The sequence below is a fragment of the Osmerus mordax genome, chromosome 1, assembly GCF_038355195.1.
Source record: "Osmerus mordax isolate fOsmMor3 chromosome 1, fOsmMor3.pri, whole genome shotgun sequence".
Classification (NCBI taxonomy): Eukaryota; Metazoa; Chordata; class Actinopteri; order Osmeriformes; family Osmeridae; genus Osmerus; species Osmerus mordax.
This window is the reverse complement of record NC_090050.1, coordinates 8,769,504-8,797,103: the sequence shown is the minus strand read 5'-3', so window position 1 is coordinate 8,797,103 and position 27,600 is coordinate 8,769,504. Positions and strand designations below refer to the sequence as shown.

The 27,600-nt window shown below is 42.2% G+C and overlaps 2 protein-coding genes across 2 annotated transcripts; both read left to right on the top strand.

Annotated features, from left to right (window-relative positions):
- The first annotated feature begins 209 nt into the window (after positions 1-209).
- LOC136953333 (keratin, type II cytoskeletal 8-like) lies at positions 210-6,209 on the top strand. Its single transcript, XM_067247084.1, has 9 exons — positions 210-738; positions 2,152-2,360; positions 2,980-3,040; positions 3,226-3,321; positions 3,488-3,652; positions 3,979-4,104; positions 4,384-4,604; positions 4,835-4,878; positions 5,232-6,209. The coding sequence occupies exons 1-9, from the start codon at positions 292-294 to the stop codon at positions 5,648-5,650; spliced, it is 1,788 nt and encodes a 595-aa protein (XP_067103185.1). The 5' UTR covers positions 210-291; the 3' UTR covers positions 5,651-6,209.
- Positions 6,210-21,841: 15,632 nt separating this feature from the next.
- On the top strand, positions 21,842-27,081 carry LOC136952343 (intermediate filament protein ON3-like). The gene is made up of 9 exons (XM_067247075.1): positions 21,842-22,344; positions 24,112-24,320; positions 24,425-24,485; positions 24,587-24,682; positions 24,813-24,977; positions 25,102-25,227; positions 25,416-25,636; positions 25,752-25,810; positions 25,967-27,081. Exons 1-9 carry the CDS (start codon positions 21,952-21,954, stop codon positions 26,110-26,112), a joined length of 1,476 nt encoding a protein of 491 aa, XP_067103176.1. The 5' UTR covers positions 21,842-21,951; the 3' UTR covers positions 26,113-27,081.
- Positions 27,082-27,600: the final 519 nt, after the last annotated feature.

Sequence of the window (27,600 nt, the reverse complement as noted above, 5' to 3'; positions counted from 1 at the left end):
TCTCTCTCTCTCTCTCTCTCTGTCAAAATCACTCCGTGTGCTGTAAATGTGTAACAGGACTCTTATTCTTCTTCCTTCGACATTCCTCCATCCCTTTCTCCCCTACCACGAGGATCAGCCAATCGCCTCGACCCCCGGGCCCCTCCCCTTTCCAGATAAGTAGTGGCTGCCGGAACAGGGCTCGTCCTATCTGCTCGACTGACTCACAGCAGCAGTCTCCCCTCTAGCCCTCTCTTAGACCACATCTCTCTCTCTCTGTCTTTCCACCTACGTGCTAGAATCCCAGTTATCATGTCGACCAGAGCTGTGAAGACCACCAGCTACTCCGTCAGATCCTCCACTTCGTCGGGGATGGGCGGGGGCGGAGGGTACAGCAGCCGCTCCTTCTCCGGGGGGCACGGGGCCGGGGGAGCCAGGCAGAGCTACAGTGGCCACAGCGCCTACGGCGGGGCAGGGGGCATGGGCGTGGGGGGGTACAAGGTGGTCGGGGGATACGTGGCAGGAAGGTCTGCTCAGAGAGGGGGCGGGGTGGAGTTTGGGTGCATGGGTGTGGGGGGTGGTATGGGGATGGGGATGATGAATGGAGGCTGCCAGCCCCCCATCACGGCTGTCACGGTCAACCAGAGCCTGCTGGCCCCCCTCAACCTGGAGATTGACCCCTCCATCCAGATTGTCCGCACCCAGGAGAAGGAGCAGATCAAGGGCCTCAACAACCGCTTCGCTTCCTTCATCGATAAGGTGAGTTTCTACACTTATGTTTCCATGTATTTTTCCTACAGATCCACACATGTAGCGATGCCTATGAATGATATCCAGTGCATGTGCGAAGATGTACATGATGTGTGTTACATGTGTAGTTCTACATAGTTTCCAGCAAAGGCATTGTCTGCTTTATTGACACACACAATATTGTTACAATACAGTATTATTCACCATATGGTGCTTGTTCTTTCTAATAGAGAGCTGTATGGGAGGGAAAAAGTTACATTCAAAAAGTGAGATGAGGTTAGATTGTATCAGGGATTTTCCGTGATAGGTGAGATCACCCCCTATCGGGTTGCAAACAAATCTGAGTTGCACAGTCAAAGTGTGTATTGTATGGAGAGAGCAGTACAAGTAAGTACACCAAGCTGAGTACAGAATTTCTCTGTTCGGAAGGGGTGTGTCATCTACATGCAAAGACAATAAACCCTGCTTTGTTTGCACTCTCTAAGATGGAAACTTAAAAACTGTTATTTTAGAAGGGTAACCACATGATGATAACTTCCTGAGCACCCCCTTATTAGTGAAATGTTGGATGGGTGGAGAAGGGTTTCAATGAGGTAAGAGTTAAGGAGTAAAAGAGACAGTAGTTTTAGTTACATGACCTATAAAAAGCTAAATGCAAGTATAACTTACATTTTCAGCACTCACAACAGTTAATGTGTCACCCTAATGTCAAAACCAATACATATCTGTATGGCATCAACTTGTAACTGGTTAATGTAAGACTTATTACTGAGAAGGTTCCTGAGACATTCATCACTCATTGTGTAACAAGTCAAAAGTCAAACAGGAAATGGCATGGGATGGTTGAAACACTATAGTGCTAGATGGAAGTTTTGGAGTGTTTTCTGTCTGTCTCGTGGATTGAACTCCATGTTAACTTGCAGTTGACCCTTCCTCACACACATCTTTGTGCACACAACCATCCCACCTTTTCTATCTCCTTTGTGTTTTCAATTTGAACACTACCCCACCCAAAGGCAGGGGGCACAAAAACATGTAAAACATTGAGAAACAGTGCCTCATTGTGTTGATACACAGAACTTGGACGGAAACATATGGAACATTGTGGAGTACAAATTGGACTGGCATCATTATACTGAAGCAATTAACCCATGGTACAACGTACAAACTGTCCAATATACATTTATTCAAATACATCTTTCTTTCTTTGATTCCAATGGTTTCAGCTTAAGTATTTAATTCAATTTATTGATGATTCATTGCAGCTACTTTATTTCTACCTACAAGATCCTACTTAAATTAGATCTCACAAACCAGTATTTTTTTTAATCCATGATCCTCCCATTAATTAAAACACTACAGCAATGTTTCCTTCGATAAAACGAACCCACTTTCTTAACTCTCCGTCTTCCTGACCTGCAGGTGCGCTTCCTGGAGCAGCAGAACAAGATGCTGGAGACCAAGTGGAGCCTCCTGCAGGACCAGACCACCACACGCTCCAACATCGATGGCATGTTCGAGGCCTACATCGCAAACCTGCGCAGACAGCTCGACGGTCTGGGCAACGAGAAGATGCGACTGGAGTCCGATCTGCACAACATGAAGGGGCTCGTGGAGGATTTCAAGTGCAAGTAAGTTAGCGGAAGAAGTGGAAAGGGATTCAAAGAAACATTTTCTGGGGTGTGGCTCACTGGGCTAAAACACAAAGGCCTTACCGTTGTGGCCTGGGTTTCGATTTCAGCCCGGGTCTCATACCTTTCTTGTCTCTCTCATACTATTATGAAATGTCTAATAATACATTTTCAAAACTAACATTTTCATTATGCTTACCTTTAAGGGGTTTTCTGATTATCAAAAGTTATGAATTTATATTTAATTTACAGCTTTAACAAATGGTGGGAAATCAAACAATTTAGCTTATGCTCCCTGTCAATCACAACTTTTACTTCATGTCATAATAACATAATGAATTGAATATAATTAGTTTTAATAGGCATTTTCAACCACAGAAAACTCTAAACAACCATATGTAACCTTAAACTGAAGTCTTAATTTAAGCCAGACCCTAGCCTCATCTGTGTTGAAAGAAAAATGTAGCATGTGCAACTAAATGACTGCATGTACAATTTTTGTTGAGCCAGGATGAGTAAGTTGCAGAATCATGCTAAAGTTAGAAAGGACCACAAGAAACATGTCTTCCATATCAATGTTTTTGTGACACTAACTCACTGGCTTGAAATTGTTTCCAAGGTATGAAGATGAGATCAACAAGCGCAACGAGTGCGAAAATAACTTTGTTATATTAAAAAAGGTCAGTACCCTTCAATTCAAGACAAACTTTTCAACTATTAGTTATAGGGACATATTTAGAATTAGAACACTCAATGCTATTAGCTTTACCAACTCTTTAGTATGTGTAATTTGAATGACACATACACACACACATCTGATTACCTCTTGAACATATGCCTTCTGCTTTGGGATGTGGTCCCTCAGGACACAGATGCAGCCTACATGAACAAGGTGGAGCTGGAGGCGAAGCTTGACTGTTTGTCGGATGAGATCGAGTTCCTCAGGCAGATCTACGAAGCGGTAAGGTCCCACTTGATCCGGGGCTTATTCATGTGACCCTGTCATGTGAAGCCAGCTGTAATAACAGAGTGTTCACAAAGAAACCCATGCGAGATGTTCAAAATGGCCACCGTCATTCAGTTCCGTCGGATTCTCAGTGGATTCTAAATGTTTTCATCGTGTGCAGGAGCTGCGTGAGCTGCAGAGCCAAATCAAAGACACATCGGTCGTGGTGGAGATGGACAACAGCCGTAACCTGGACATGGACTCCATCGTGGCCGAGGTCCGCGCCCAGTATGAGGACATCGCCAACCGAAGCAGAGCCGAGGCCGAGACCTGGTACCATGCCAAGGTATGGCGAGCCCCGAAAGAGATCAAAAACTCTAATACCCAGAATGCACCAGAAGAAGGTATCATCAAGCTCTTTCACTTGCGCCCCCCCACCCCCTGACAAGCAACTCCCCACCTCTCAATAAACAACACAACGACATTGACTACCCCCAGCCCCAAAAAGCTAACAATTTTGGATGGTCGGTATTTAATCACTGAAAGTAAATGACATCAACATGCCTCTTATTGACTCAGGTTAACCTGTAATGGTGTATGTTCTGAGAAGTTACAGTAAGGTGTGGGTTAATAATAATAGTTAATATAAATGTGTGCTTGTGCCTCCAACAGTATGAGGAGATGCAGATGTCAGCTGGCAAGTATGGGGATGACCTGAAAAACACAAAGGCCGAAATCTCAGAAATGAACCGTAAGATCATGAGATACCAGTCTGAAATTGACCAAATGAAGAATCAGGTGGGTGCCATGAGGAAAACATGTCTTTACACAAATCCACAAATGTACCAAAACTGCACACTAGCTAAGTGAAAGTTTAGAAAAGTACAATTTAACCTCTAGGCCTCAGGCAAAGTAGTTCGGAATCTCATCATCTTTTTCATGTCTTTTTGTAATCAAGCAGAATATCTCAATGATTAAAGGGAATACTCTTTGAAATTTGCTGTGTGGGGATACCTTAGGATACCTGGTTCAGTTAACTATGTCAAACATTAAGCCATCTTCCATCTTTTTCTCCAGCGTGCTAACCTGGAAAACCAGATTGCTGAGGCAGAGGAGCGTGGTGAGCTGGCTGTGAAGGATGCCAGACTCCGTGTCAGGGACCTGGAGGCTGCCCTCCAGAGAGCCAAGCAGGACATGGCCCGCCAGGTGCGCCAGTACCAGGAGCTGATGAACGTCAAGCTGGCCCTGGACATTGAAATCGCCACCTACAGGAAGCTGCTGGAAGGAGAGGAGGATAGGTAAGATCATGATTAAGAGAACCCAGCACCTCATCTTGCTCCTCTTGCTAATCTTCATTAGAAAATTATAGCTAGCTAAAACTATAGCAACAGCTGGTGTCCAAAGTTAATTTTGTACTCTGGTAGGTTATATCACATCAGGGATGATGATGAAAAGAAGAGTTTTGAGTCTATGACTGGCAATGTTTGACAATACACAAAATCAACAGTCTCTTCCCTCTCTCCAACAGACTGTCATCTGGAATCAAGACCATCAATGTCTCCAAACAGAGTTGTAAGTTATTGTGCTCACAATTATTGAACCCACCAGATTAAGATAAGTAGTTCTGCTGTTCTTTAGACGAATTCTACTTGAGTAGAACTGTGAGTACAGGTCTAAAACATTTCTTCAAAGAGTAAACAGTCACAAGCATGAGAACCAAGTAGTTATGTTGATTAGCCTACTTTCTTTTGTTGCTAATCAAACAAGAGTAAATCCTAAAAACAAGCATGCATTATTCTGCTTTCTGATTCCACGAGGCTCTAGCATTCTTTACTATGCTAAACCATGTCTTAATACATTTGATGATAGTGCATAAAAAAACATTGAATATAACGTTCATTTAACTTAAAAATCTCAACCCGCAGCCGTAAACTACAATTCCTACCCAATGGAGAGCACCCGCACCGCATCCTACAACAGCTCTAGCTTTGGTGGATTCAAAGCCAGCCCCTCCCAATTAGTCCGCTGTAACTTTGATGCAGTCAAAGTCAGCCCCCCCGAAATAGTCAGCTGCACCTTTGATACAGTCAAAGTCAGCCCCCCCGAAATAGTCAGCAGTACCTTTGATAACCACAAGGGGGAGTTGAAGAGCAGTGTGGCGAGCCCCAACAACGTCACTGTCAGCAGCAGCACCACCACCGTCACTAAAACCACCAACGTTGTCATCAAGACCCTGGAGGCCGAAGAGTTCGTGGGAGAGTTGGAGGCGCCTGAGATAACACCTGACGCCGTGGAGGAGAAGGAAGAGGAGGAAGATGCGGAGGACGAAGTGAAGGACGAGTGAAGTCGACGACGGATCTCGCTCGAGGCTTTTCTCTCTCCATTCAGTTTCTGCACGCTTCTCCTGTCATAGGCAGTTTGTTACAGGAGTTACTTGACTCCAGAATTGGCAACGTTTCAATGAGCCTCTGTCTCTGTGTTGAATCACTGCCTTTCATAAACGTGCCTTTTAGATTCCGTATCAAACCTCGTACCCACCCTCCTATCCTCCCCCTAACCCTAAAAAAGATTGCGGTGGTGAGAAGTTTAGTAATGTGTTTTCTGGTGTTTGTTATGAGGTTTTCCACTGTCAATGTAGTCTCATTCACTGTGGCGTACGTTTTCTGCTGTTTGTTTCTGCTGTAGCACCAACACAGACAAAACATCAACACGAATAATTTGGAGTTGTTCCATTATGCAGTATCTCTGTAATGACATCGATGAGTTAGACCTACTGCACTTGAAAGTCTGAAAGCTGAATGTCTGTGTAGCTAATTCTGTATGTCTCAATTACATCAAAAGAGCATTTATGGTCAACGCTGTCGGTGACTTTTTTCAGCAATAAAACTACTTCAACACTTAAACCAGTCATAATTGTGTTAATTATGTTAATTAAACAATTCCCCTTATTTCAAACCCTACTTAAAACGTAACACATAATTGAGATAGTATCTATTATCAGTGTCTCTGCAAAAACCTAAAAAACTTCCAAGTACTTTTCTAGGACAGAGGAAATGGTGTACACAGTTAACCACAGTGTCAAAGGTAAGAATATATATGATAAGCCTGAGTAGGAAGAAGATGATTACATTAAAACACAACAATGACAGTCAGTGAGTATCATGCAAATATAATCATACATCTCCATGGTTTGCATCCACATGACCAAGTAATGTACTCCAAATGAACATCAAATAGTATTTGAACATGAGCAGGATGGTGTGTAAGGGGGTCACTTTATTTAATCTGTGAGGGCCACTGAATATTTTCCTTTCACAATTCACTGTCTCATTACAGGTATACATATTGTAACGTATGTTAAGGAACATGATAAAAATGTTACCATCTTGTGCCAATAGATGGTGTAGAAGCTCCTACTGTAATACTATTTCTGTTTTGGGTCTTTGGACTTACATTTAGTCATTTAGCAGACATTATTATCCAGAGCGACTTACAGTAAGTACAGGGACATTCTCCCCAAGGCAAGTAGGGTGAAGTGCCTTGCCCAAGGACACAACATACCAACACAACAACCTTCTGATTAATAGCCCGACTCCCTAACCGCTCAGCCATCTGACTCGTCAACATTCACTACCAAAGAACATTCAGGAACAATCTATCGCATTGCATGCAAATTAAACTGAAATGAAATGGTTAAAATAACTCCTCTGTACCACAAGCATTCACCTGTACATCTGCCCCCTTAACTTTTCCTTCAAGATAATTTGCTTTAATGAGTACTGTGGAGTTTAATTAAGCAAAACAGTAAACTTCTGAACCACACCTCGACCCCTTGAACAATACCTGACCTTTAATGTGACTAACTTTATGAGGAGCATTTGAAAAAACAAATTAACTAGTGAGTCTAGTTAGTTTCATTCTGTGTAGTTTCATTTTGTGCTGAGGGAGTGAAGACATCTGAAAAGAGCAGTGGCACAGGCCAAAACTATTACCAATTCTTATTCATACAGATAGATGTACTCAGAAAATGAATTCTAATGTTGTAATCTGGAAATGTTTTAGTAACCTTGTTTTGGGGACTTTTTCACCTTAAACTGTATGCACTTTGGACTTTCCAGAAATCCTGAAAAGGTCTATGTTAAGTCAAGACACTATACCATTCAGATCATTCGCATCAGTGATAAGACAAGTTGAAATGCAAAAGTAAAACAACAACCCATTATTTTTTCAAGATATCTCAACCTTGTATGGAGTTCCCAAAGAATGCAAAGTGCCCCACCCATATCACCAGAACGAAAGCTTCTGGGGGATTCAGATTTAAAAGTTTTAAAGCTTTACTGTTGTTTGTATGTGTTCATTTGTTATGGTTCATACAGTGCTTGCACAAAAGTGACATTGAAATGTGGTCAAACAATGAAAGCGCTTGCTAAACCTTAAAGGATCAGTTCATGACTTGCATTGATCGGTGTAGTTGGTTCTGCTAAGCCCTAAGCCCTTCATGGTTTTGATAAGAGTTGGAGGTATCAGTTTTTGAAATACCTGCTGGATTTGTTTCCCAGACTTTGAACCACACCTCCACAAGACACACCTGAAAGAGGCATCCATCTGAAATGAGCCCAGTTTCACTGGTTATATTCCTTCATCTGTCAGTGGTCTTCAGCCTAGTCCAGAGAAATTCAAACCTGTTGCTCCAGGCGGAAGAAGTAGAAAAAAATGCTAATCTTTTGTGAAACAAGACATCTTGCCAAGGTTGGACAATTTATTTTAGGCCCTGCTTTCAGCAGACAGAGCCAAGATGAGACAAGTTAAGTTCATGATTATACCCGCCGGTGCATCGTTTAGTTCATTCAATAAAACTCAAAAGCTGACATGTTCTACAAATTACCATGGAAGGATATCAAATGAAGGAACACCTTGTAAATGACTTGTACTGTCTACATAATGTCAGTTAAGACCTCACACCAAGATTTTATAATGATGTAATCATTTTTTCTGCAAGGGCCAGATAATTTTTCCTTTCTTCAATGTGGGGCCCGGTCGGTCTGTAACAGAAAATTACATGGGCCGGAGTGACTAACAGTATTATTGTAGAGATGTTTTAATGATTTTACATGTATTTATTATGCTAGATTAGTTTATTATTTTGTTATGCACCGTACATCCATACATATCAAGGGATATATAGCCTATTAAAAGAGCATTATTACTATCGTAATTACCTTTATTCATATTCATTGCTATTGAAATTAAAACATTTATTTACTTATGCATATTAATCAGTGTAAACTGATTTTATTTTTTATACTCATTGCTATTGAAATAAAAATTTTTACTTACTTATGCATATTAATCAGTGTAAACAGATATTTAAAATTAATTTTTATAATAAAAAAAAAGAAAAGATTATTATAGTAATTATTATTATTTATAAACAAGTCTCTGGCATTGTTCAGAGGGCAGGTCCAAATGGGTTGGCGGGCGTATTCGTGGATGATATTTGTCTGAAGACAATCTTGGTCTGCTAATAGATTCCCCAAAGATCAGACTCAATCAAGAACCAAAAAGTATTCCTACGGTACCACATACTGTGTTTTTTGGAAAACAGGCCTAAGAAAAGGGACTATTTCTTCTACTGCTGGAGCGGAATTTTCTATTATGTAAAAACACGCCCCGCATTGATTTATAGTAACTTTGTGAACCACTCTGACAATCAGTTCTTCTAAGACAAGATGCGTCAATCACGATAACTGGAGCAAAACCTTTTGTTACTACTCCCCTCGCTTGCTTGAATCAAAACTCACTCTGCACCTATACATTGTCAGATAAGCAGGTAGTTCCAAACCACCCCTTAATCCATGCCTGAAGATATACATGTCCTTTGTTACTTTTAAGGCGTTGACATTTCATTAACCTCTGCTGTCATTTCGTAGCATGCACTCGCTGATGCATCAATGCAAAAGGTTGAATACAGTGAGAGAATGCAATCAGATCTTAAAGAAACATGGTGTGAGAAGGGTTTTTTGTTTCAGTTTAGTTCAAAGCTAAATTTAAAGGTTACAGTATTTTGACACATTTGTCAAGGACCAATTACATCGCAGGTTTCTTCATTGGGCTTAACAACCGGTTGGTGCTTGTCTGGGTAGTTGCTGAGATCTTTTTATTGCTTGACGCTGCTTACTCTATCCATTTAATGCCCCTGTCGGAACCGTGACGGATGTGTTTCTGACAGAGAATGCTGATCATCAAATAGCATGCCTGAGTTCCAGTGTTAAGTAACACTCTGTCGGTGCTTTTAATGAAGAGGTGTGTTCTTTGTGTGGCTGTGTGTGTTGTGTGGGTTTGAACGTTCACAGGCGTGAGACTGTGTGTGCATGAGAAATAACATGTGCTGATCAGAATATGAACAGTTTGTGCTCTTCTTGGCCTTCTCTTTTTCCCCACTCATTTAGTAATTGTCAGTGTTGGCACAAACAAGCCATTAGTTTAAATTACTGCAAATACAAATGACGAGGCATTAGGGCAGATGACTTCAGGGATATTATTCATACAATGTAATTTACTTCAGACACTTGAGTTGGCTGTGAGCAGTATCCTTCTGAGCTGAAAGTTGATCTAAGGAACAGGTCCTTGCTTGTTGTGTGAGTGGGTGTGTCTAGTGAGGGTAACACCAATAAATACTGTTGACATTAAACAGGTTCATTGAACTTGCCTCTCTTACTACTGCAGAGCACTGTATAACTGAATAATCTAACATGCAGTTACAACCCTCTGAATGAAACATTTCATGAAACCAATTTGAACCCAAAAGAGTGGGAGTCCACATGTCTGGACTGAGGCAGCTGCACTATAAACACAAATAAAACGAAAAAATGAAGTGACAGCAGGTATGTGGTGATTAATGCATGCTGACTAAATGCTTTACCACCATGGCAGACAGCTATTGAAAGACAGTTAAGAGGCCTGTCTTGGTTTGCAGTGATAGAGATCTAGCTGCAGCATGACATTTGAAAATATTGAAGTTGATGTGAATTTTCACGTTCTGTCTAAACAGTGATTCCTCTTTCTTGTCTGGGTCAGCGGAGTTGTCCTGACCAGTCAGGACAACTCCGCTTGCAACCACCTGGTCTGCTGGTAGCCCCTAGCAACCAAAGGTCAAGACCCAGGAGGGAAGGGCACACCTGATGTAAATTCCATGTTGTCTGTGAACCTTTTACCCATGTCCAGACTGGAGTAAATAAGATCTGTTTTATTCTGTATTTAGTTGACCTCGCTTCTGCCTTTGTTTAAGAGTTGCACAACTCTCTGTCCCAAGGCTTAAAACACGTATACACACGCACCTCCCCCCCCCCACACACACACAAACACACACTACAAGTATCATGGTGGTTCTTTAATTTCCAGGTATGACGGATTAATCTGTGCAAAGATTATGACAATGAGTCAATGGTCAGTTTATGTTAGAATAACAAATTCTCTATAAGTGTGTTATTTTCCAAATTATTACTGTACTGTACACACGGACAAGACAGACAAAATCTCACTCATTGCTCACACAGCCAAAAAGCACTCAATTGTCTGTGGACAAAATCATTTCTCAAAATGTCTCAATCTGCCTATGAGACAAGTCCAACCGACTCTGCCACCCAGAGCTATGTGGGTCACTGTAACGAGGACTCCTGCTAGGTCTGTCCATGCCATACTATGGCCACTCCTTTTGAATCCTGTGTGACCGCTCCCACTAGATTATCTTAATCTTTTCCCACTCTCCATGCCCAATGCTAGTCATCGTCCCTGTCTATGTCTTTGTCATTATACCTTCTGTTTCTCTCTTTCTCTCCCCCTCTCTCTTACACACTCACTCATAAACACACCCACACAGTTTGTCCTTATAAGGAGTCAATGAATGAGACATTATCTCAGCGATTACTGGACTGACTGGATTTAAAGTTGCCATGGAAATATGACACTGTTTGTTCCATAACCATAATTGTTGGTGTGTTTGAGTCTGCACAGCTAGTGCTTTGTTTACACTGTCTCATAACTAACTCAAATCAACATGGTTAATCTCAAGAGAGTATACATGGGTGTAAGTTTGTTGTAAGACATTAAAGACAAAACAAACAAAAACAATTGTGTGAGCCCCTAAACTTAACAGCAAAAGTATACTGTCAAAGACAATGGGGATATATTGTACTGTATGTTGTACTGTATAGGTTATACTGTCTATTGGAAGTTACAAATCTATTTGCCTCTCTCTCATGACGGCAATGGATGAAATATACAACTTCCGTAGCCATAAATGTGGAAGCCACAACTGTGACCGAAGGTTGCCTCACTCAGCTGTAGAATGAGGCAAAGGTTTTGTAACCACTACTGTTGCTAGGCACTGTGCAGCTATGACAACAACACTGCACACTGTCTAAATTAAGGGAGCTGAATTATGGATCGTCTGCAAACAGGAAACAAATTTAAGTGACACTAGTGACAGAAAATCTGAAGCTGTATTCAAATCATATTGAAAGAATAGGTATGAGCAATGTGTCATTTTTCAAGTCGTTTGTGTCTTACACTTTGGTTTGAAATATCACTCCTAAGGTCTAAAACATGACAGCTTTGAATAACGGTTCAAAGAATGTATGCACTGACCTTTTGTTTGCATGTTACCCAGGCATTCCGCCTGTTTAAATACATAAAAAAATATAAGGCTGAAGTAGGAAGGATTACAACAAAAAAGAAAATGAAAATATTGTTTGGGGACAGTGTTTATCTGTCCATGTGTGTGAACATTCCCACAACACCACAATTCCCATGAGATGAACCCACTTACTCTCTTAGTCTCACTATTTTGTCTACAAATGCATCTACCCACTATTACTCATCATGCATTCAGAAGAAAAGAGCAAACACAGGTTGAAACAACCTCTGGGAGCCTGTCATGAAATTGCCAACATGAATGATTTGAAATTGATTAAATAGATTTTTTTGTATCCCGTTAATGATATATGGTCTTGAAACCTTGAGCAATATTCTGTAGACTTCTATAGACATAATTTGATATAAACAAGCCACTGTATGGGGTGTTCCATGCTAATGTTTGCCTGGCTTGCTGTGTACGTTTTATACAGAGTATAGTGCAATTACACCTTAAAGTTACTTTACATAATGGACAATAGATAACTATTTAAGACTCAGTGCAATGAATAAAAATGTGTACAACTCTCTTTGTTTTCTAATTTTACTCTGTCATTATGAGAAAATATGTTTAGCTTGTTAAGGTGTGTTGCTCCACAGTTCAATCTTGATGGCTACTCTGACGGCTACTCAAACATCGAGTTTGTGCATTCCGCACAAAGTGTTGGGGCCATAGATATATATAAAGACTAGATGTCTTACGGAGGAGTCTAGAACGTCCGCACATGGCGGCCATCTTGCTACAGTCAACTCGCTCACCCATAACACTGTGTTGATGCTACATGTACTTTTTAAATGACCATAACTTGCTCAATTTTCAACCGATTTTGAAACGGTTTGGTTTGTTATCAACGTCAGAGATGTCGTTATGCCACTGCATACTTAATTATGTTATTTTTTTTAAAATAGAATAGAAGTATGTAGTGGCATAACGACATCTCTGACGTGATGGCCACCATGTGCGGACGTTCGACTACGTTGTCCGGCAAGAGGACGAGACATCTACCCTTTATATATCTATGGTTGGGGCCACGTCAGGGAACGAGCGATTGGCCTCTGAGATGACCTGTGATGTCACAGTAGATCAGGCAGCAGGAAGATTCCTGGGGCCAATAGACTCGTTCGGACAAGCTGGTCTCTGAAAAACACCACATGGCATTCGCAGACATCCCCCCCCCCCCCCCTGGACGCGTTAAAAACACGCGATTTGCACCGGTCTCTACCAGAAATGACCATTTGACAGTCTCTCGCTCGCTATAAATACAAAATCGCCGATTTCCGGGAGATTGTATAGCATTTGCGGGCGTCAGGGAGCCGCTATTGAAATGCGGGAGACTCCCTGAACTTCCGGGAGACTTGGGATGTCTGCATTCGTAATAGCTTTCTGCAAATCCATATTTCTGTCTCTGTGCACAGAAAGGAAAAGGGAAGGATTGTCACTGAAGATTCCTTCCCTGCATACTTTCATCTATGCTTACGGAGGCTTAAGTTGCATTATTAGCATATACCTGCTATGGATGATCTAGGATTTAAATTTGGCAATTGCTTGACCTTAAATACTATCCACTTCATTAATATCGGTTTCAATCTTGTTTGAAAAAAGGCCCCTGATCAGTTTATTAGGATCAAGTTATAGTCCTCTCCTAGCCTGGCTCTGCCCTCCTATGTACTTCCGCTCAATTAAATGTTTGCTTCTGTACATAGGTCTGGCCATGAGGTACGTAAGTCAGATTTTTCAGGTTGATTTTCTACAGGCGAATCAGCGAACAGAGGGAGTGGCTGAGAACGATGACGTTAATGTTGTGTGCTAGATGTGTTGTAGTTCCGTAATGGCAGCGGAGAAAGATGCGAGCAAAGCCATTCGGTCCGTTGTGGCAACGCTGCCGAATATCCAACAGCTAAAGCCGGAGCAAGAACAAGTTTTGCTGAGTTTTGTTGGTGGCCATGATGTTGTGGCCCTCCTCCCCACGGGGTTCGGGAACAGTTTGATTTTCCAGCTTCGGCAGCTAGCTCTGTTACAGTAGTGGTGAAGGAATTGGCTAAAGCGAACGCTAGCGATTGGTTATGGCAGATCAGAGTGGCTCTGGGCAGATCCAATAGTTTTAAACTTCAACAGAGTACCCGCCTACAAGGAAGTCAACGCTTGTCAATGGAGCACGGCCAGACTCGCTGTACAAATGCAATGTACGAGAGTCTGGTTAGGACCAGGCTAGTCCTCTCCCTCTTCACACTTCAAATGTCTTGGAGTGAAAAACATGTCATCAATTAAACATGTTGCCACACCTGTTGAGACTCAGACAGTCACACACACACACCCAGGTACATTTAGTCACAGACAAGCAGGTGTTCAAAACCACACCAACGTATTGTGCAGAATTGTTCACTTTCCCATACCCTCTTTATCATGAGCTTCAGGTCAAGTTGGCATGTTTTCGGTAAACTGTCTCTTTGTGTCTCATTGTCAGTGAGTCACACAATATCACATCATATATGAGCTACGTAATTACACACTGTTCTAACCCCTAACATTCCAGCTACCACCCATCAGATCCTATTAGAATTGGAAAGTTCACACATTTTGTCTGAAATAATGGGTGGGGTAGTGACACATGAAGTTGCTAATTAGGAAAACAAGAAATCAAGATTATGAAACACGATTCAATATAGAAGCTGAAGAACCATGTTCATGGTAAAACCTTCTCTCTAAAGTGCTATTTGGAAATATAACCTCTTTTTTTTTACCTAAACAGAGTTGTAGAACCTTTCTTCTTGAAGAGGATATTTTACTGTACTAAGGTTGTAAAAGGTTGTAAAACCTGCACAGCGTATGTGAGTGGACAAGCAGCAGAATTAACATGTTGCATTACATTGCAATTGTCCAGCTAAATCACAACAAAGTTGTTTCATAGCCATTTTTACAAGCAATGTCCCAAAGAGCTTTACAGTGGCCCACAGATCAGCACTAACAACTACCATCATAAACCTTCACAGAAGACAAGGAAAAACTCTGTGTCTATTGTTTGCTCTGTTAAGCTCTGTACCAAGTTGTCCCTTTGGCTTTGGATCAGTTGAACAACATTCCCTCTGTCTTGTCTTACTGCATTGTTGCATTGTTGAGATGAACACTTGACTTGCTATCAGCTCATTGCTAGGGTGTGTACCTTTGTAGGTGGTGAAAGCAAAACTTCCTCAATATAACAAGTCGGGGCAACGCCTCTGCAGACACACATTTACAGGGAAGACCAAAGCTGCAGGGGCGTGTTGTGTGTGTGTGTGTGGGTGTGTGTGTGTGAAAAGGCACCACACACTCCCTGTGGCTCAGTGTTGACATTTATTTTTTGTGCTAATACTTAGTTCCTATGCCAGTATAAAAATGAAAGATTATGGGTCATTCAGACTTTTGTACTTAGGGGTAACATTGTTTTAGAAGGTAAGGTCAGCATCACAATTCATAACACTCCAAGAAATGCTCTTTGGAATTCAAAACTAACAGTCTATGTGGAGCAGGGGGGATATGACTGGTACTCATGTCATGTGTGGTTTAATACATCTGTGTGGATCCCCACATAAACAAGCAAAGTTCTACTGAAAGTCAGTTAAGTATCATTTCCAACACAATAGGTTGACGGCACTTGGAAAAACCAGTTTTTAAATGACATGCCCCTGTGAGCTCTCCTCAAGCCAACTCATATGAGTAAAAGGCTGCAGGTCAATGTTTCTCTGGTTTAAAGCAATGGAGAGATATGATCGTTAGCACATCCCATGTGGAATCTAGGAGGCAAATGGGGCATTCTCCAACAGCTTTCCATCGTGGACAGTAAAGTTTAAACCCCTTTCAGTGTCCCTCTAACTCTCAGTCAATGGGGACTCTGTCTCTGTTGCTATCTATAACTTGTGCTTTATTATGAGCTTACTGCACATGCACCATTGGAAACAGTGATGTTACACCACCATGCCCTCGTCGTGTAATTAACAAGGGCTCGCAAGTTTGGTTGCAAGTCAAAAATAATCCATTAGTCCTTTGGCGTGAAGGTCAGAGGTTTGCCTAGAGGTTGCAGGTTTGCAATACCTATGGTCCAGTACGCCTGGGTGGCAAACCTGACCGGATCGTCCAGAGCAGGGTTCTACAACCCTTCTTCCTGGAGAGCTACAATATCAGCCTGCAGATACTGGCCTCGAACCTAATCTAACTTTAGTATTATAATGAGCCGTGGCTATCGTTTATAGTATTGTAACGTGTGACTTTCAGAGGTAATTTAGCTAAACCAAGAGAACAGGAACAGGGCATAGTGTGGTAAGCCAGTTCCAGGGTTGGAGAAGCCTGGTCTAAAAGAGGTGCACAGTTCGACAGAGAGAACTTGCATGAAATTGAGAGACTATTAAGGAGAATTGTGCTGCTTGGAATATGGTAGCATGTTGCTAGTTCTATGTGTGAGTGAGTGTGTGAGTACACACGTTCAAAAGAACTTGGTCTTGTCCAAAGGTTATTGAATACATTCAGTGCACCATAGCCTCTGCAGCAGTGCCAATACAGGAACTAATACAGCCCATGTAAAGTGCTTGGTCTTGTCCTGCTGAAGCTACACAGGCCTATAGCGGTTTCTCCATTATGTGCTCCAAAATGTTCGATCTGGTCCATCAGCCAAAAGTTCTCATACTGTATAGTAAGCTACGTGCAGAACATTGACATGCAGCCAAGCCCTGATCACTCTACACTTTTTAACTCTTGACATAGTTGACATTGCACAGCAAAAAAAGCATGACAGGTGCCAGGGTGTGGCTGTCAAGTGTCAAACGAATGATTCAATTTATGGCTAAGAGATGTGTTTGCATCTAAGAATGAGAGAAACAGAAAGAGAAATGAATATGAGCCAGTATTTCACCTTATTCTTTTTCTATGAAATGACACATTTGCAACTTGAAAAAGGTCTGTTGGCACACCATTGTAGTTTCTTTTCTGTCTGCACACCTGAAAGATAGCTGTTGTGCATGCGTTGGATCTGCATGCGTTGGATCTGCAACACGAGTTATCATTCTTACCTGCACCAGTTTATGCCCTGGAACATGTATAGTCTCTGTAACTTAACCCTTTTCTCGCAATGTACATTGTTACATACAATGGTTCTTTGCATCTTATTTAAATACCATTGCTAAAAGTAAACTTTAAGATAAAAAGTCAATATATTATCTTTTCTATTAGGTTTGAGTGACTGTGCACTGTACTGTCAATGTTGCATCAAAATTCAAATGTAAAGAAAATGTATTGCACTTGCACTAATAATTTTGTTTAGAAATGTCTTTAAAAAAGTTTTAAAAAGCATCTTTTGCAAGGTGTGACCCTCAAGTATTGTTGTGGTCCTTACAGCGGATTTTCCTTTAGTGAAACCTTCTTATAGTAATAGTGAAAGAACGGGTCTATCGCGTCATTCAAAGGCACTTCATCAGATCACTCTACTGCTCTTTGTCAAAGTAAATGCCTGCAACCATGGATTCACAAAAAAGGGATTGTTAACATCAGGTTAAAAAGGTCACCCTTTTTAAAGGTAATTAGCAGGGAGTGGCAATTGGTCACCTGCGAGTTGAGTTTCATCTTCTCAAAAGTTATTTAACCACTAACCCACTGATTAAACCTATAAAGATCTTGCACCACCCCTACTGTCCCATGACTGACATGAATGCCTATTCTACCACCATGCCAAACAGAAATATTTCAAACATCACAGGCTTAACACACCCAGTTCTCACATTCCAAAGAAAGTAAGATCTTAGTGAATTCCTGTAGTTTGGTTTGTCACGGACAGAGCATCATGATGGATCAACATCACACACACGCGCACGCGCACACACACACACTTTGTGCATGCATTTTACAAACCTACTGTTTCTCGTTAATCAGATAGGGACTACTGTAACTTTTACTTTAAAACTTGACTGTTTCAAATCTAATTGTGAATATTAATTGCAGTGTTTCCTTTTTTTGTGTTGAATTTATTCAAGCTGCAAAACGCCCGGTGAAACCTTCCCATAGACTTACTATTTATTCAGGAACAGGGTGTGTGACGAAAAGGTGGTCCGGGTAAATCTGTCAGTGTTCCCTTTTGAATAGAACAAAGAGTGTCACCTGCCTTCAATCATTCAATCACAGTTGTGTCAGGTTCAATCAAGTTATTTCAGCACTGCATGATTAACGATCATTCTTGTTACCAGGAAAATGAAACAAGATCAAGTTCCAGTGCCAAGAGAGTGAACAAGTGAAAGAGTGTGGAAAATATCTGATATCAGAAGAGATGAAAGAACACTGTAGAAACACTGAATTCTGAAATATAAAGAAAGGAGAATTATGTGAATTTAGGTGACAAACAGGTGGAAAAGAGAGAAGGAAGAAATTAAAAGAAAAGTGATGCTTTGTCCCTTGAGGCAGTTTTCCAATTATTAACTGGCTCTCACCGTACCCTGGAGGGCTAAAGTACTCAATCAGTGTTGGGAGGTATTTGCTCTGTGTTCTTTTTGGCAAGCCCTACAGTAAAGTACACTTGGCAGCTTATATTTTATACGTTGTTTTTAAATTTATTGTTCTGACTTTCCTGTTTGGTTGAGAGAAGTGACAGGTTTTAGCCTGGAACGGAAAAAGAAAAAATGTAGCTGCTTGACATGACAGGAAGAAAGGCTTTATCGTCATTGTCCCACAGCAGCATGTAAGCTCACAGCTTTAATTGAACTCAAACCCATTTCAATTCAATAACTTGCAAATGCATTTCAAATGCAAACACATGCCAGCGTGCACACTTGCAAAGATGTGTGAAAAGTTCCTGTCTGTCTGAAGGCAGAACACTACAGACAACTCATATTCACAAGAACATTAAAATACATTTCCATGTTAGTCATTTAGAAGATGCTTAGCAAACGCACTTCCACACACAAGTGAATTAAAATGACCCATGCCTTAACCACACACAAACTAACAGTACATGCTAGGATTTGCTCACACTGCATAAATTAAGTTGATTCAAATGAATGGCCATTGCATTCCTAAGTCTGTATAAAGCCTTTTATTGTTGTGATTTTCTCACGCAAGCCTGGGCCCCGTTCGTCGTAAGGGTTGAAGCTAAGTTAATCAATTGTCCCTTTAGCCCGCTAACATCAGCGAGATGAGTGAGAACAGCAAATATCGGTTCGTCAACGGCTGATCCGCATCCAAATCATGTGGTTAATTTCAATCAGGCTAAACTTATCAGGGAAATTGCACGTGCACGTCCTACTTCAAAAGGCAGGAAAGGTCGATCACCAAAACCGTGATTTTCTAACGGTATGATGGCGGAAAAGACGAAAGAGAGAGCGGTGATAGGCTATTCTCGCCATCCGAGCAAACTATTATAATGAGTCTGTCTCTGCGAAGACAATAAACATATTATCATGCCTAAGTCAAACACCGCCGCTGCCAGAGGAAGACAAGCAGCTTGGCAAAATTTCAGATAAGCTATAAATGCGAAAGTTTTGGGGAAATGTATAGGCTCATCTTAAGTGCCTCATTAGCCCAATCAGATCACATTTCTTTAAATGTGCCTGCTGGCAGTAGGCTTAATGGAAATTAATAATCGAATGAGATCTTGCAAGCGAAAATAATGATCTCAACTCTTTCAGAATAAGTAGGCTAGATAAAAACAAGGCCAAAGAGTATCTAATTGATACGAATTCATAGACACTTATGAGGATATATGTAGGCTACTGAGCTTATATCATGTACTATATATGTGTATATGCATGTAGGCCTATGTGTAAATCCCTCTTTGATTTCATTGACTGGGACATGGCCAGGGAATATGATGAGTTGATTCATCAGCTGGTTAAGCGCCAAGTACACTTTTCTTACAGCAACGCATGCTGCGGCTCTGCCAATGTTTTCTGCATCGCCTATACTGTATAAAAATGTAGCCTATACCTGACGCAAAAAACCTCAAGGCTATGCAGAGTCTGAAGCACAGTTAAAGTTTATTGTCAATTTCTTCACATGCCAAGACATAAAAAGGAATCGATATGACGTTTCCCACTCTCCCACAGTGAAACATATAAAAAGCACAGGCACAACAGATAAGACAAGACATTTCCTAAAACATAGCGTTACATATTCACATACAGCAGCATAAGCTCATAACGCTTGCTGCGGCGTATGATATTTGCAATGTACGGCCCGAGAAGGTCTTGCAAATAAATGAGTCCTTGTCCGCTGAATCGATATCGCTCAAACAAGAACTCATCCGTGTGAAATAAAGGATCTTGGCAATCGCGAAGAACTCTATTGGTATGGAAAGCTAATCGAACTAAAATATAGCTCCTTGGTCAACTGGGTCTCTCAAAAAGGGAGCTGCCATGTTATTTTCCGGGGGTGTGGCAAGCTTATCCAGCTACACTTACGTTAGCCTGCTCTGGAGCAGGTTAGTGCTAATTGATATGTTACTATGGTGATTTATCGAAAGTTGCTTCCACGAACCAAAAAGAGGGGCGTTTTTTTTATCTTAGCCTGAAAATTAGCTCGCTAAACCGCTTAGCGAGCTACGACGAATACCCCCCTGGTGTACAGTTCAAGTATTTACACAAGATGTGTGCCAGCCAAGTGATATGTGGTTGGCATCTGTTTGTGTTTAGGTGTGTAGGTTAGGGTTAGGAAAGAGAGAGACACTTTGACAATGTTTGTAAAATAGAGCTGCTAGAAGACCTATGGGGGCGTGAGAAGCCTAGGGGTCAGATGAGACGAAGAGAGAGGTACTGTTGCAGCAGTGACTGGGACGAACACCCTCCACTGAAGGTGTCTCTGAAAGGACTTTGTATGATTTGATCAAGAAATCAAAAAAACATTCTCTCACCCTGACTAGTCACACATGGTAGCCAAGAAGATTCTTGCTAAACATCTGGCTAACATACAACTGAAATCAAGCTCCAGTTAGAACCTCCCATACATTTTTTGATACAAAATTAAACTGGATTGTTTAAGTGTTAAGTTTCCCTCTGTCAATACAGCACACAGAGTATGGGTGTGGTGGTAACATAGGTACATTACAGCAAGAGATTACTATGCTGAAAGAAGTTGTAAAATACATAATTCATTCAAGCATAACGTTTTTGAGAAGTTCCCCTTTATCTAGTAATGGCTGTGTTAAACTTTAATAGTCTCGTATTGTCCTGTATTCCCATAGCAATTTGGTGAGGTAACTATATTTAGCAAATGCTGTTTCTCTTGCTCCCCCTGTCGTAACAAGTCTTTGCACAATGATACATGAATCTGGCCAAGTTCCTTTATTTATTTATGTACATACAGTAGTTTATGTAGACCATACAGATATTCCACAACTTTCCCTGATGAACATGTTTCCAGCTGGAAGACGTCAAACCCCCCAAACTTTTTTTTCTCAAACTTACTCAACAACTCACAACTCACTTTCATTACCACAGAATTTAAAGAAATTCTGACCTCTGACCTTCAAACTGCAATGGTCACATTCTACATTAGACAGATTGTCCTCCTCCACTTTCTCACTTTGTCTCTGTTAGCCTCTAGCCAGGGCCAGGGAAGGGTGTGCCAGAATTATTGCTTCACAATCTCTTGCAACCAGTCTGACAGGACTAGCCACTCCTCTTGGCCACTCACTCCTACGAGAACCAGGGAGCAGAAACTCCAGGCTACGATAGGAGGGAGGGGGCTAGGGAGGGGCGTGCAACCTGCACAGCTCTGCTGAATTGAGCTGCGTTCAGGTCAAAATGGGTGTGTCAACTCTCTTCAGGTGGAGGCGGAACCACCCTCCCCCTCCTTGGATGTGCGCAGGGATAAAAACCAGCCAGTGTCAGGAGTTAGTTACTCAGAGGGACTTGACTCTCCTTTGAAGCCTACTACTCCTCCTCCTGTCCTCCGTCCACTTTCTCTCTCCAAAGACGACACTAGCCCTTTTTACGACCGCAACCATGAGTTACAGATCAGGCAACACCTCCGTTCGCAAGAGCTTCTCCAGCCGCTCCTACGCTGCCCCCCAGACCACCCGGGTCAGCAGTACGTCTGTACGTCAGTCTGCCGGTGGATTCGGTGGTGGTTACGGCTTTTCGTCCGGTAGTGGCATGGGCGGAGGCAGCTACGGTTTCAGCAGCTCCAGTGCAGGTGGCTATGGAGGTGGCCTCGGCTCTGGATTTGGTGGCGGCAGCGGTGGATTCATTGGGGCCCCCATCACGGCTGTCACAGTCAACCAGAGCCTGCTGGCCCCCCTCAACCTGGAGATCGACCCCTCCATCCAGATTGTCCGCACCCAGGAGAAGGAGCAGATCAAGGGCCTCAACAACCGCTTTGCTTCCTTCATCGATAAGGTGAGTTTCTGTTCACCCTGTGCAGCGCACACATCATTGACACCAGTTTACTATTCTCTTGAGCTTTTGCTGTCTTGGAAACGAACCGTTATGTCAAAGTTAGTTAACATTCTCTGATGTTTAACCCTCTGATAAAAACTGTTAAAAGCGAACGGAATCAGTACCATGATGTACAAAGTACCATGACATGATTAATTTAGGGACAAACAGTAATATTTGATATAATGTACTGGCACATACATATATTAAAATACCATTACTCAGTCTGTTTAGTTGTGAAAAGAGGAATCTGTTAACCAGATGCAGACCTGACCACAGGAATCCAAATGGGTAATTAAAGTTAAGACAAGGCAGTGGGGTGGGGGGGGTGGGGGTGAATCTTATCTGTGCAGTTGTTAATCTATCAATATTTCACGACCTTTATGATTAGGAGAAATATTTACAGAATCCTGTCTGTTTCTGGTCAGAGCTTGTTCATGAACAGACGACCCCACCCAACCCCAAACAACTCTTGGTTTGCTGAAAGGTAGCTTGAAGCCTGTCCGGGGGCTGTGGCTGCGACAATGTCCCAGGGTGCTATCTAAATAAGGGTGGAGATTCAGTGGAGTGACTCACCCTACCCATACCTCTGAGATAGGTTCCCACCCCTGCCTGTCTATCTACAAAGTGTTTACAGAGTTCGAAGTCTAGCATTTGCAACTATCACACAGTTGTAATAGAGTGGCAGGAATGTACAGTGTGCAGAGTGGTGGAGCAACTTTCACTCATTGCCTGAAGCAACCACTTATTGGTTTGGAGAACATTCCCACCACATTCTAGGCATAGTTACCTACAGTCTGTGCTCTTACCCATGCCAACTATGGCACCACTGCAGACTCAGAGCTGAGTACACTTTGGATTTGGCTGAAAGTCAACTCTCACCAGAAGCTGAAGAACAAAGTAAACACACCCTCTGAGCCTGTATACTGAACGGCTTTTGTCTGGTGCAGTTTTACCCACCACACCTAGTTTTTTTTAATATACGGCAGGCCTGAATGCGTGGCCTCGGGAATGAAACAGAGCGTGTGTGATGAGTCATAGCCACCAGGGATGATAGGTAAAGCATAAATCACTTACAAAGCAGAAACCCCTCCCTGGCAGTGAGAGAAAAGGAGAGGGGGATGGGGGGGGGGGGGGGGGGGGTTAACACACAAGATAACAACTCACACTTTGTGGTCTTTTGTTTTGAGTGTGAGGAATGAGGACCTCCACGTCCCCAGACAGGTTTCTTCATGTCCTTGTAGGATGTAGACGGCTCCAATTGGGTGTGTCTTCACATCACCATATGTCGTTTGGGGTTATAACATTTGTGGACAGGGAGTGGCGTGTGCCCAACCCTGTGATGCTATCTACCGAGCTATGCAGGTACAGGGCGTGGCGTTTTAGTGCCTACTGTATATCTATGGCTACGTCCGAATGTACGGTTATCATTGGCTTTGAACAGATGCACACTCTGCATCTTTTTTTTTCTAAAGTATTGAGAATACCCAGTACTTTTTTGAACCAAACATGGATTTAAGACTTAAGTTTAAACAATTAATGAAACATTTTCTTACCTCAACAGGATTCTGGCTAGTCACGTATGATAGCCAAGATTCTTGCTACACAGCTGACCCTAACCCTAATTTCTTTGAAAACTTATGGATGTTTGTTCCATGTATACAGTAAGTTCAGTCAACCATTAGAATTGTCCATTCAACCACTACCTTTTTCTACCTCTCTCTACAGGTTCGCTTCCTGGAGCAGCAGAACAAGATGCTGGAGACCAAGTGGAGCCTCCTGCAGGACCAGACCACCACACGCTCCAACATCGATGGCATGTTCGAGGCCTACATCGCAAACCTGCGCAGACAGCTCGACGGTCTGGGCAACGAGAAGATGAAGTTGGAGGGAGAGCTGAGGAACATGCAGGGCGCGGTGGAAGATTTCAAGAACAAGTGAGTGATTGAGCAAATGCTGAAAAAGCTAAGCCTGCTAAACATTCATGTTCCATTGTGACTGCCCAAAAGTACTTGTTTACATAGACTGTGCATTTTCCTAGGTATGAAGATGAAATCAACAAACGTGCCTCCGTGGAGAACGAGTTTGTCCTCCTGAAGAAGGTAATACCATAAGCAAATATTATTCGGCTTGTTTGTGTTAGTTGAGGATTTGTTGGAACTCTTCAGAAGTGCATTTCATGAACTGTTCTCTCCCTTCCCAGGATGTTGACGGTGCATACATGAACAAGGTGGAGCTGGAGGCGAAGGTTGACGCTCTTCAAGATGAGATCAACTTCCTCAGGGCTGTCTACGAGGCGGTACGAAACATCCTCTTTGCAATTTACATGAATCCCATCCGTGGTTGTGTAACATGCCATCCATGTCCTTTACTTTGCGAATGTTGGATCCGGGCTCTGATATCCCCTCTGCCTTCTCCTTGTTCTCCAGGAGCTGCGTGAGCTGCAGAGCCAGATCAAAGACACATCGGTCGTGGTGGAGATGGACAACAGCCGTAACCTGGACATGGACTCCATTGTGGCCGAGGTCCGCGCCCAGTATGAGGACATCGCCAACCGAAGCAGAGCCGAGGCCGAGACCTGGTACAAGCAGAAGGTGAGTCAAAGCTGCTGTTTGGGAAGCAGGACGTGGAGAGATAGAAATGGCTGGAAGAGTCTTGAGAGTCTCGACCTTTCACTTTGGTGTTGGTACACTGACCTGTCTTCTGTTTGGGGAACAGTACGAGGAGATGCAGTCGTCTGCTGGACAGTATGGTGAGGACCTGCGTTCCACCAAGGCTGAGATTGCTGAGCTGAACCGTATGATTGCCCGTCTGCAGAATGAGATTGAATCAGTCAAGGGACAGGTAAGGCGCTGTTGTATAAGAAACCCCTCTCTGCACCAAACACTAGCATATTAGCATTAGCTGTAATGCTAATGTTAAATCTCCTTGTTTTTCTGTTAAGAGCTAGTCTAGAGATTCAGATTGCCTAAGGATACCTGGTTCAGATAACTCGGTCAAATACTAAGAATATCTTCCATCTTTTTCTCCAGCGTGCTAACCTGGAAAGCCAGATTGCTGAGGCAGAGGAGCGTGGTGAGCTGGCTGTGAAGGATGCCAGACTCCGCATCAGCGACTTGGAGGCTGCCCTCCAGAGAGCCAAGCAGGACATGGCCCGCCAGGTGCGCGAATACCAGGAGCTGATGAACGTCAAGCTGGCCCTGGACATTGAAATTGCCACCTACAGGAAGCTGCTGGAAGGAGAGGAGAACAGGTGAGGAAAATGTTTATGTTTGCTACCCTCATCACCCTCCTCATGACAAACCTTATATGTCAACGCTACCATTTGCAACGGCTGTTAACATATGCTGACAATGCTTCATTCCCAGACTGACCTCTGGTGGCTCCTCTGCAACAATCCACGTCCAGCAGAGCTCCGGTGGTGGAAGTAAGTGGAACTTCAGTCCTTGTCTTATCATTCAAGCACACTCTTAACCCTGAATATATGACTATTGGTATGTGGACCTTACCAATAGTTCTGCCACAAGCCAAACTACAGTTGTCATACCTGCAAGATCTAAAGACTTGTTGTCTTGGTTTCTAGACTACTCCAGCATGGGTTCCAGCGGTGGGTTCGGCTACGGCGGTGGCAGCAGCCTGAGCAGCGGCGGCGGCTATGGAATGGGCGGAGGTTCTAACATTACCAAGTCCTCCGTCAGCACCACCAGCAGCTCCAGGAGACACTTTTAGACAGGAAGAAGGAGTCAGGTCTCTTTCCCTTTCTGCATGTCTCAATCCAGACCCTGTACCTATCCATGGTGCTATCCAATACACTTTGACACAGATTCTTCCCTCTTGAGGAAAAGTGAAAGAGCGAGGTATTTCCCGACCCTTAGAATTCACATCCTTGTTGATAAATTGTGTACTCCTGTGCTGTATAGAAACTCTGCGGATACAGAGAAAGGTGTACATTTTTTAGTATAGAGAGTGATGAACACAATATAGAATTGTGTTTCTCATGGGTCGAAAAATGCTTGCTTTCCTTTCATTTGCCCTCTTCACCACCACTGACAGGTTATCCAGAAGTCATGACCCAGCATGGCCAAATTTGCAATCTTTCTGCACTGATGTCATTGAAAAGGGGAGAAAAAAAAAAAGTTTATACATCTAAAGAATTATTGAAGCCAAACACTGAAAACACTTTTCTAGGAACCTCCTTGTCTTATTATAGCTTGTAACTATCAACAAACTGACATAATGCTGTGGTTAATGGTGGTCAGTCATATTCTTCCATTAGATTCTGTAGGGATGTTTTGGTTGAGCAGCTGAATGACGTAACCCTCATCCTCAATGTCAAAAGGATGATTGCAGTCTAATCAGAAATTACTCTTCTACTTTACCATTGTATTACTGTTTTGTTGTTTGTCTGTTGCTGTGGCTGTCAACCGTCAATTGCTAGTTTCTCTGTACTGAAGAAGAATATACAGATTCGCCACTGTCCTCTTCACATGTTAAGCGTTAGGGTTGTTTTGAGCGAGGTGTGCTCTGAATTGTTTTCCTCTTTGTTTGGTTTCTGTATTTCATTAGATCAAAATGCAACAACGTTTTGACCAGATTTATTTTTCAGTGTTCAAAAGTGTACCATCTTATGTTTTGAAATGTGCCCAAATTGCTGAAATGCTGAGAAATAAGAACCAATAAAATAAATCTGAGACATAACATGAGTATTTTTCCTTTCAAATTGGTGTTGTTTTATTGTATTTCAACTTCACAACTTGTCTTCCTCGAAGCTTCTTTATTCAAATGGTTCAGGGATTGTGCACAATATTGGGTATAGTGAAACTGCCATTAATATGATAATTTATGATAAAATACATTTTCTCTACAACTGGCAGTTTTATAATTACACATTTATCAAATGATAAGTTAGTGAATACATTTTCATCTAGCCTCATCTACTCTAAAAGATCCTCCTGTAGTCTATCGTGATGGGAATGAGCCTCCTTTACCATTTTGTGTACTCAAGGTGGACCGATGACATGTATATTATCATAGCTGTTTTGATAGTATCCATACACAGTAACTCATATTAAGATAGCCAAGTGTTATGATACGGATAAAGTGCATACTAGGAAAATGTAGTAAACATAGCTACTTTACAAACTGAACATTCCAGCAGATTACATTTTTCCCATGTGTGTTACAATAATGTTTGCGCCATGGTTAAATACAAAAAGT

Coding starts and splice junctions, on each gene's coding strand:
- LOC136952343 (XM_067247075.1), top strand. CDS start 21,952: ATGAGTTACAGATCAGGCAACACCTCCGTTCGCAAGAGCTTCTCCAGC. Junction 25,637..25,751: donor CTGGAAGGAGAGGAGAACAG/GTGAGGAAAATG, acceptor CTTCATTCCCAG/ACTGACCTCTGGTGGCTCCT. Junction 25,811..25,966: donor GCAGAGCTCCGGTGGTGGAA/GTAAGTGGAACT, acceptor CTTGGTTTCTAG/ACTACTCCAGCATGGGTTCC.
- LOC136953333 (XM_067247084.1), top strand. CDS start 292: ATGTCGACCAGAGCTGTGAAGACCACCAGCTACTCCGTCAGATCCTCC. Junction 4,105..4,383: donor TTGACCAAATGAAGAATCAG/GTGGGTGCCATG, acceptor CTTTTTCTCCAG/CGTGCTAACCTGGAAAACCA. Junction 4,879..5,231: donor CAATGTCTCCAAACAGAGTT/GTAAGTTATTGT, acceptor CTCAACCCGCAG/CCGTAAACTACAATTCCTAC.